Source organism: Papaver somniferum, chromosome 4 (genome assembly GCF_003573695.1).
Source record: "Papaver somniferum cultivar HN1 chromosome 4, ASM357369v1, whole genome shotgun sequence".
NCBI lineage: Eukaryota > Viridiplantae > Streptophyta > Magnoliopsida > Ranunculales > Papaveraceae > Papaver > Papaver somniferum.
In genome coordinates, this window is record NC_039361.1 from 135835258 (window position 1) to 135846462 (window position 11205).

Genomic DNA, 11205 nt, shown 5'->3' on the forward strand with positions numbered 1-11205 from the left:
GAAAAATACCATAACCTGCTACAAAATATCAGTACATGCATATCCAAAAAGAAATAATATCTAAAAAAAGCATTTCTAAGAAAAAAAAGGGAGTTCATTACAGAAAATGAAGTGAATATCAAAAAGTTAAAAAAAAAAAACAAACTACAACCAGTGCATAATCAAACAGGTAAGAGAAGTTCATAAAAACATAAAAAAAACATAAACTAGAAAAAAAAGGTTCATGCATACTACTCCATCATTAATACACGACAGTTAGCTTTGTTGTGATTCCCAATCTTCTTATAATTTGAGCACTTCATAGGCCTCCTCTCCTTCTCATAAGCACCACGGATGCGCTTCTTTGGTGGTCTTCCTGGAGGTGGCCTTGGAATACCAGGTAGGACTCTCTCTTCAGGTTCATACGCTTCTGGACCGTCGTAATTGGAAATGGGTCGAATTGCAGGAGCATACGTATGGCGAAAATGATTCGAACCAAAGTAAGGCTGAACAAACCTCAACATCTCAATACCACTCATAGTAATAGCAGTAGTGGCGTGAGCACAGGGGAAACCAAATACTTTCCATCTCTGGCAAGTGCACGTCATATGCATCAGATCAACAACATGAGAGCTAGGAGAGTGAACCTCATATATACCATTACCTGACTCCGTAACACTCCATGGACGCCCTATATCGACATGTGACTTGAGTAGAGCTTTATAGATGGGAGTCAAACTATCACTATAATTTCTACCGAGCTCACGCCTTTCTGCACTCATCCTCATAATCTTTATCCTAATCTCATCAACAAGAGCAGCTGGAGGCAGATCCCTTTTAGGAAGAATCCAGTTATTGAAAGACTCTGCAATAGTTGACGAGTGTGTCCCATACCTACATACTACGAATAAAGCATTTTCCCAATGCTTTGGATCGATATTTCTGATGTACTTGGCAACCCAACCACATCCTATGATACACATCTCATTTAAAGCAGACTCGTATTTAGCAACACTATAGCAGTATGCAGCTTTATGGAACAAATCTTGAACTTGTTTATACTTCTCATGTGATTTCTTGATGGGGAGGTTATTCTTAAAATGATGGAAACAGTAACTATGATAAGAGTTGGGAAAATACTTGGGAATACTTTGCTTCAGCGCTTCATGACGATCAGTGATAAAGGTGATAGGACGAGAGTCGACACAATGCTGCAAGTTCTCCATAAACCACTCCACCCTTCAATGTCTTCTCCAGGAACTAAATCATACGCAAAAGGAAAAAATCCTACAGAATGAAAAGAACACAAAAAAGAACTAAAAGCGTCAGTTCGTTAAAAAATATCTATAACAAAAATGAAAGTTTCATTCTTAAAATGAAGTCCATTCTGTAGTATGAACTGTATAATCAATAAATCTATAACTTTTCTACACTTCATTCCAAAAAATGAAGTCAATTCTGTAACATGAACTATGAATAATCAATATCTATAACTTTTCTACACTTCATTCCAACAATGAAGTCCATTAGAATCCAACGACTCGAAGACTTTTTACTCTATGTAGTTGTTACTCTAAGGGTCGTCAGTTTGGCATTACTATATAATGACGACCCTAACAATCCATTTCATATTTACATGAGAGTCGTTATTCTCTACATCTCTAAATACTGACGACTCTACCTTTTTTTTGTATAATTTCTTTCATTGAATCGTAAAAGGAATACGTCTTGCATAGCGTTGCATTGAAGGAAATGAAATACATTAGATAATAAAGGTGCACTTATACACTTAACCATAAATGGCGTAATTATACATAGTGTCTTCCAAGATAAAGTAGCAATGGTCGAACTCAAAAATTTTCCCACGAAGCACCTCATATCGCGCATACGCCTTCCCCAACTGAAAACACAAAACAAAAACTTAGTTAGTATTGTTCAAAGCCTTTGATAAGTTTTACCTCTTGTTTAAATACTTACTCTTATATCACCCAACATATTGGGTATGGCTTCCCTTACGACCTTCATTTCTCTTTTGAAAGCATCACATTCCAATTTTATCTCCTCGAACCATTCCTTGACGAGTTTCAAAGACCTTGAGTTACAATTTCCGTCTAACGCCACAAAGACGATGAATATACGGTTCCACCAAGAATTCGATGTTTGATCAATGTCTTTTTCTAGATCTTCAAAGTGGTTTTTGACTGTCAACCAAGCTCTCACAATGGCGCAATTCTCTTCGGAAGTATATGGAGTAGTCATGGTGCTTCCTCTACTTTTTCCTCTTGGATGATAAATGAATGAGAATGAGTGTGAAAGTTTATAATTATGGTTTTGGTAAGGAAGAGGTGAGATATGGTCTCTATTCATATAATTTAAAGACCCAACTGCCTCAACCACATTTGGTGGAGTTCAATTCTCCAATAATGCAAACACTTTCATGCGTCGTTAATATATTACGTTTACAACTAAACGACTCTAAGACTCTGTATCATCTGTCGTCAGGTTTGTCATATATAACCGAACGACTCTAGAAGGAAACCAAGCAGAATGGTGTATATATGTTTGTCAAGAGTCGTTAGTTTACATGGAGAGTCGTCAACTTTTCTTAAAGTGTTGGTATTGTTAAATTTTACAAGTTGACGACCCTTGTTTTATGTTTTTTGTTAGGAAAGTGTCGTCAATTGTCATTTTAGCAGATTGACGACTCTATTAAAAGATGAATCCCCATAATTTCAGTAAGAAAAGTCGTCAATCTGCAAAATGTTGGTTGACGACTCTAGATTTGTGTCGTCAATATGCAAAAGAACGGTTGACGACTCTAAGGGCCGAAAAGTTAATTCGTTAAGAGTCATCATTTTGACATCTACGATCTTAACAACCCTTTAATAATGGTTTTGTGTTTTCTTTTGTAGTTGGTAGTGCAACAAAGCTCCCAGACAGAACCTGTATCTACGATGGGTCAGGATACCTCCCAACACTGTACGACTGATTTGGTACGTTTTCCTTAACCGAATCGATATATTTATATATTAAAATAATTTTATTAGTGATCTCATGGTTGTCAAATTTGTTTGTTCGATGTAGACATGGGAAACCAAGGATGACATCAAGGAATGGCTTATCTCCAACGCAAAAGAGAAGATGTGTGTGGTTGTTCAAAGTAAACACGTCGATTTTAAGAATATGGAAATGGTATGCGAGAGAGCGGGTAATAAGGGAGAAAGTCACAAAGGTAAGAATTACAAGTATGATAAGAATACAACTAGGGTCTACAGAACATCGTCGAAGAAGTGTGAATGCCCGTTTAGGATTGTTTTCAAAAGACGTCATGAAGCCGATCGATGGAGATTGTATAGTATTCCGGACGGTCGTCATAACCATCGTCCACCCACAAGTTTATATGGACACCTGCATATGCACGGTTGAAACCACATCAGATGGACAAGGTGAGGCAGATGAAGGGATTTAGGCCTCTTAATATCTTAAATGAAATAAGGGTGGAAGATAAGGATAACTTGTATACCATTTCCACAATCAACGCCGCAAAAGCAACGCTTAAAAACCCGAATGGAATGGTATATTGATTATGAAACAATCAGAATGGTTAGCAGAAAAACTGAACTACGCCATGCAAACTAGGGTGGGTCCGGGGCAGAAAGTGACTCATATTTTTCTTGCGCACCCAAGGATGGTGGATTTGGCTCAGTGTTTTTATCTGGTTCTTTTCATAGATTTCACCTACAAGACAAACAGGTATAACATGCCGATGTTGAACGTGGTCAGTCATACTTCGGATAAACAATCATTCACCATTGCATGGTGCTTTATGGAAAAAAGAAGAAATAGAGGACTATGTTTGGGCGTTGGAACAAGTGAGGTTGATTTACCGTGGAGAAGAGACACCACAAGTTATATTTATGGATAAGGATTTTTCAATTATGAGTGCCGTTCGTCAAGTTTTTCCACTTGCTCAACATTTTCTTTGTACGTGGCACATCCAAATCAATCTTTTTTCTAGTTGCAAGAATCAAATCCAAAAGATCCATTCTAAGAAGGGTAATCAACTTTCTAAGGAGGAAGATGAGCGTCTAAGTCAACTTTCCAAAAAAGAGCGAGCGGAAGAGAAAAGGAAAGAAAAGGCAAAATATGATGAAGAGGGGGGTCCATGGAAAGATTTTTGCAAAGATTGGGACCATTTGGCTCATTCGAAAACTGAGGTTAAGTATTATGCCAACTTGCAGAAGTTTATTGATGATTGGAGCATGGATCATAAGAAGGTTGCCGAGTATTGCCTAAATACATGGTTGAATCCTTGGAAGGAGAAGTTTGTTTATGCATGGACCAATAGATACAAGCACTTCAAAAACGAGTCTACTAGTCTTGCAGAGAAGTCTCACGGACGTTTGAAAAAAGTTCTGGAACAGAATACTGGTGGGGTAGTTATGGTACAAGAAGTTATTCACGAGCACGCAAAGAATGACCTAAGAAAAATAGTGGAGCAGATGAAGATAAGTAAAGACCGTTTTCTGATGCAACATATTGAAGACAAAGAATTGTTACGGGGGGTAGCACACCAAGTATAATGGTGGCCAATAACCCATATGATGGAAGAACTTCTAAAGTTTAGAGCCAATGCAGCCGCCGAAAAGGTGGTGAAGTGTAATTGTACAACCGATATTTTGCTCGGCCTCCCGTGTAAACATAAACTTGGTGGGTATAAATATATCATTCCTCTTGAAGATATTGATCCATTATGGAAGCAACTTTCGTTCATCCCAAACCCACGGGTTTAGCCGATGAATAATTTGGAGACTTGGAGATTGGCAAGTACATCAACGAAAGATACCGAAAAATGAGTTGTGTAGGAAGACAAATTATGGTTGCTAACTTGTGGTCAACGGCCCGCAAGATCTTGAGGGTTGAAGAAGAGCCAATCAAACAAAAACCACCAGGAATACCAAAAACTAAAATGTCATTTAGAGAAACTGTTAATAATTCCAAGGGTTGCGGAAGAAACCTATCATGTCATGAGCATGTCCGGGCGGAATACGAGGAGTACGAAAAGTCTTTCATTCCTAAGAAACGGTCAAAAAATCAAGAAAATGATGATATGTATATTGTTGAGCATGCGGTCGATACCCAGCAAAGCCAAACTAGTGGTATGGTGACGATAAGAGGAATAAAGGGTAATCCGAAGACACCTAGGGATTCGCAACGAAGACCACATTGTGTTGCTTACACTTTGTACAAAGAGTATACCGAACAACTTCCTTATGTTATCTTAGATCACCTTATATCCACCGACGACGTTGATGGGGATGGAAATGGTTACCATGTTGCAACCGAACAATTAGGGCATTTCGACGAGTCCGACGGACTTAATCTCACCCAAATCGAATATGCAAGAAGACAAATGGCAGCTAAACTTGTCGAGGACAAGCAACTCTATTTAACCATGATCATGCAAGGAGATTCAAAAGAGAAAGAAATGAAGTTCAAAGAGTTGGTGTCTAACGTGAAATGGCAGAAGGGGTCGAAGAAGGTCGGTTTTAAGTTTTGGATGCAAATGCCTTTTGGTGGTCAACTTTTAGCGGACAAATTTACTTGTGTTGTAATTGTATTCAGCAAAGGCTTCCCCAGAGGCTCTTGTATGTACGTACCCTCAAGAATTAGGTGCGAGGCGGCAATAAAGAAAAGAATAATTGTAATGGCACATGTCAAAAATAACTATTACATAGGTTTGAAGATTTTCGAAGAATGTCCTCTACCACGGGTGGCCTATGGTGATTGGGGAGACTACACCAAGGAGTGGACAAACCAGTACGAGTATGGAATGAACATATGGAATGCTTTGGAAGGAACACCAAGTACAATGCATGAACACGTTGACATGTGCGACTAAATGTGGAAGGATTTTTTTTTTTTTTTGGAGCTTTCTATTTTGAAGCATGCTTTTGGAAGATGGTTGTATCTACAACTTGGATGTTTGTATTATCACGAATCTTTAACGAATACAATGCGTTTTATTTTGTGTTATAAAATTATCATTATAATTCATTTTTTAGGAATAGTGTCGGTTACAATTTAACAAATTAACCTAACGACTCTTACCTTATCAATGTGAGTCGTTAAGTAAGTATTCATAAAACTTAATGACCCTTATAGTTCATATTTAATGATCTCCTGGATCTTTTGGAACTTTAGGGTCGTTATTGTGATCTTAATAAACAAACGACCCTAAGCATACATATTTAAGGTCGTTAACGACGCTATTAATAAACTAACGGCTCTAAACATACATGTAAGATGATCTCCTGGATGTTTTGGAATTTTAGGGTCGGTATTGTGATATTAATAAATTAACGACTCTAACATGTAAATTTAAGGTCGTCATTATAAGATGTTAATTAACTAACGACCCTTGTAGTCCATATTTGATGATCTCCTGGATGTTTTGGAACTTTAGGGTCGTGAACTACGTTATTAATAAACTAACGACTATAAGCAAACAACGTTGTTGATCTCCTGGATGTTTTGTAACGTTAGGGTCGTTATTGTGCTATTAATAAACCAACGACTCTAAGAATACATATTTGATGTCATTCTTAGAAGATGTTAATTAACTAACGACTCAAGTAGTCCATATCTGATTAGGGTCGTTACTCGTTTACCTCTATGCCTGACGACTAAAAACGTCCATATTGGTCATTCGTTTTCTAATACTCAAACTTAACGATTCCATACATATACCTTCAATGACTCGAAGATACTATTTCCCCAAAAAAATGACCTCAAAGGCTCTTTCTATATAAAGATTCAACCATTAACTAGCAAATAGAACTTAAAATAATCAAAGTAAATCATTTTTTCAATGGAAAGTTCGTCATCAACTACCAATTCAATTGAAAGCATACTTAGAAGATGCAAGAGACCAACCAAATCAATATTGGCAATGGAAGAATAGATACGCAAAAGAAGCATGCGAGCTACTAAAAAACCATATATTTTCACGCCATATCCTACTGTTTGAGGGTGAAAACGGTTTCTGCTGATTTCGAGTGAGAAATGAGTCTAAACCCTAAACAATGTACTGCAAGGGAGTACTTTAGATTCAAGATATCAATCTGTACAAATCCGTCCTAAAGCAATAAATGGTCGTTCCAGACTTGCTTCAGTCACAAAAAGGAGGAAAAGGGTTGGTTTTGGGGAGGGAAACGAAGAGAGTGTTGAGGCCAGAATAGTTGATCCTGGCAGAGTAGTTGTTTTGTGACTTGCATCAGAAAGTGGGAAGCTAACAGATGGGAAAGCTAGCAAACGTTTTCTGAGTGTTGTATGCTCCTGACCAGAACTTGTTGTTCGGTGGAAATAAGTAAGACCTATTTATACAAGTCGAAGTGAAACGTACTCTGGTCTCGTAAGAAATGGAAAACAGATGAGTAAATGGGAGGAGGTGGTAACTGGTAATGCCTGGAATTGATGTTCCATAAAAGAAAGTGTTTTACCATTACTCCCTGTATTTACTAACCGCCTCATTCTTATGACACTGTCTTGTAACGGGAGTAGTGTACGCCGCACGATGTAAACCGCCAAACCAATACCCAATGAGCATCCCCCAGTTTGTGACATGTGTTGATGTCTCGAGTGTTTTCATGGAAAACATGTAGCATGTTGTTGTTGTTTGGCAAGTTGAGCTTGGGAGACTTGCCGGCTCGGTGGTGACCTCCGACGGTCGAGATTTTGCATCTAAGATGGAAGGGTGGCCGTTGATTGTCGCACACCTTCGTTTTGGCATCCGTGAAGGAAAGGCCGACATGGCATGACTTAAGCGCGGCATGCCATTGGCACATGTGGCATGGTCGGCATGCCTTGGCATGTTTTAGGCGCGGCAAAACTAGGGTTTTGGCGTTGGACCAAAGGTTACCATGCATTGGTTGGTGAGCTTGGACGGCTGAGATTTGCATCTAAGATAGAAAGGTGGTTGTTGATTGTCGCACATCTTCGTTTTGGCAGCCGTGAAGGGAAGGCCGGCATGGCATGGCTTACGCGCGGCATGCCATTAGCACATGTGGCATGGTCGGCATGACTTGGCATGTTTTAGGCGCGGCCAAACAAAGGGTTTTGGCGTTGGGCCAAAGGTTACCATGCGTCGATTGGTGACCTTGGTCGGCTGAGATTTGCATCTAAGATGAAAGGGTGGTCGTTGATTGTCGCACGCCTTCGTTTTGGAAGCCGTGAAGGGAAGTCCGGCATGGAATGGCTTAAGCGCGGCAAGGTTGCTGGCGCGGCATGCCATTGGCACATGTGGCATGGTCGGCAAGCCTTGGCATGTTTTAGGCGCGGACAAACTAGGGTTTTGGCGTTGGGCCAAAGGCTACCATGCATTGGTTGGTGACCTTGGACGGCTGAGATTTTCATCTAAGAGGGAAGGGTGGTCGTTGATTGTCGCACGCCTTCGTTTTGAAAGTCGTGATGGGAAGGCCGACATGGCATGGCTTAGGCGCGGCAATGTGGCTGGCGCGACATGCCATAGGCACATGTGGTTCGGCTGGCATGGTTGGCATGCCTTGGTACGGAGACGCGGCTGGCATGGCTTGCCATTGGCACGGTGGTGCGGCTGGTATGGTTGGCATGCCTTGGCGCGGAGACGTGGCTGTCAAGGTTTTTCATTGGTACGGTTGTGCGGCTGGCATGGTTGGCATGCCTTGGCGCGGAGACGTGGATGGAAAGGTTTTCCATTGGCACGGTGGTGCGGCTGGCATGGTTGGCATGTCTTGGCGCGGAGACGTGGCTGGCAAGGTTTTCCATTGGCACGGTGATGCGGCTGGCATGGTTGGCATGCCTTGGCGCGGAGACGTGGCTGACGTGGTTTGCCATTGGCACGATAGCATGAGAATTAGGGTTTGGAATAGATGATGTCGGTCAATGTTAAGGGTTCTGTCGTGGAACATGACACATAAAAAAAAGGTACCCTGGTAATTCTTACGTAGGTATGTTGATTGGTCTAATAAATGTGCTAATGGTCATAGTGACGTCATGTCATATGTAAGGTTTTACGATTTTAACCCTAAGCTAAAAACCACCATCAACATTAAGTCCCCTGCTTAGCTCGGAACAGGAACATTGTTACGAGGTAAGCATAAGATGGTGACAGGCGAGGACAAAATCGAAATGTCAAGTCGTGAAAACATGGTCAAGAAGACCTGACTAACCTTTTTCGAGAGGTAAGGAGAGTTCGTGATTCTTGTGTTGGCGGCCTAGCATAAATTCTACTTGTGGTGTTACTGGCTAGACCGTGAAGTGGTGAGATATATATTGTCGGCTTGGAATGGGAGCCGCAGGCGTTGGTAGGCTTGGAATGGGAGCCGCAGACGTAGGTCGGCTTGGAATGGGAGCCGCAGGCGTTGGTCGGCTTGGAATGGGAGAAACTGGCTTCGGTCAGCGGAATGGTGGAAACTGTCTTCAGTCCGCAGAATGGTGTAAACTGGTTTCAGAACTTCGGCTACCAAATGATGTTGATGACGCTAGAACTTTGGTTATCAAATGGTAGTGATGGCGTATGACAACTTTGTCGAAATCAGGGTTTGGGATGCCGAAACCCTAATTAGCGCTCCTTACTAAAATCGTTGTCTAATTCTCGTACGAACTCGGATTTTGACGGTCCGCCCTTCCATCTGACCGGAAAAGAATTTCCTATCTCTTTGCGCTGGAATATTTAGGTTTTGAGCTTGTTTAGGAGGTGAAAACGGCCCGACAGTGAAACTCGGGAAGAATTCAGGAGGGATGTTGCGGGACCGGGGTAGCATAGTCGCGCCGAGTCATCTGTTCCCGTTCATGGAGAAAGAAGGGAACTTTATTCTGTGCAAAATCTAGAAACTCCGTCCATATGAAAAGAGGTATTGACCTTCTTATGTTTTCCGTTGCTCGTTTATATCCGCGCTTTCGTCTGCAGTGTCTCTCCAGTGGATTCCAAAATTTACCAAACTCCATTGCATTCTTGGGACGGATGGATGGAATATATGCTCGCAACGATCATGTCAGGGTTAATCTTGGAGATTGTGGTTGCGGTGTCGGTCCATCCTCGGCTTTAGGTTGTTCAGTGCCTATACCTTCTGATCATGATGATGATGTGATGTGAATGCTTGTATGGTCGAAAACTTCTGGCACCCCCGAATGAAATAGGGAGACTTTCAGTTGCCGATGTGTTGCTATCAAGTCTTCCAGGACTTTGTTCCAAGCGACATCCTTCGAACCATCTTCTGAATCTTGGACTATCGTATGGAATGAGATGTGGTAAGAAGTCCCCAGTTATACTTCGGTTTGATCCGATGGCATGGATGAATATGTGAATGTATCTTTGTGGCGTGCTCTTGAAGTCTTTGGTGTACATGTACGACTTTGTGTTGAGAAATTCCTACGGCTCGTTAAACTTCGACAGTGATGATGTTGAAATCAGAAATAACCTGGTTGAGGGGAGTGAAAGCGTCTCATGCTGGTAGTCCCCATGTGTATACTATTTTCATTGCATCTCCTTGAATCCACGTCCATGTGATTTGATACAAGCTTAACGTACTCTTATGGATGTGACGCTGGTATGCTCAGGATATCGCATGGACGAAATATTCAGGACAGCGAAGATGGGAGAGTTATGTTGTTTATCATGGCTCCCTCTGTTTCTTCAAGAAAATGTTTCAGCCGCGTCTCTGGAGTTATCTCATGAGTCTTTGATGGTCGTCGATGGACTGCGAAGAGAAGTCCCCAGTCGCATTTCTCTTTAGTTTCTGAAATTGTTTTCCTCTGAGCAGGCTTGGGATCCTCCGCGGCCTCGTAAAGTGTTGAAGGCGCCTTCTAGACAGAGAGGTGACTATATTCTTGCGCTGCACCCTTGAAGAGTAGATGAACTTGTTGCGGCTATGGCCTTTTGGTTGACTGTGTCTTTTGAGCTTTGACAGTGAAGGGATTCCGTGTATATCCTCAGTCCTCAAGTATGGTTTACATGTTTCCATATTTGTAGTGATTCCTGATGTGGTGAAGCTCTGGCTGGTATCAACAAATGAGCGGCAACAATTCTTGGTAGCAGATTTAATCATAAGAGACTACATTGTCGTGGTAACAAAGTAGGTTGGCTGGAATTGTATGGGTATCCGTGGAAGTAAAAGGATTGGCTGGAGTTGTACGGGAATCCGTGGAAGTAAAAGGATTGGCTGGATGCGTAAGCGAGCAAACTGT

The 11205-nt window shown here is 41.3% G+C and overlaps 1 protein-coding gene across 1 annotated transcript; it reads right to left on the bottom strand.

Annotated features, from left to right (window-relative positions):
• Nucleotides 1–230: 230 nt before the first annotated feature.
• Nucleotides 231–1205, bottom strand: LOC113273164. The gene has a single exon (XM_026522927.1). It carries the CDS (start codon nucleotides 1203–1205, stop codon nucleotides 231–233), a length of 975 nt encoding a protein of 324 aa, XP_026378712.1.
• Between the last annotated feature and the right edge of the window lie 10000 nt (nucleotides 1206–11205).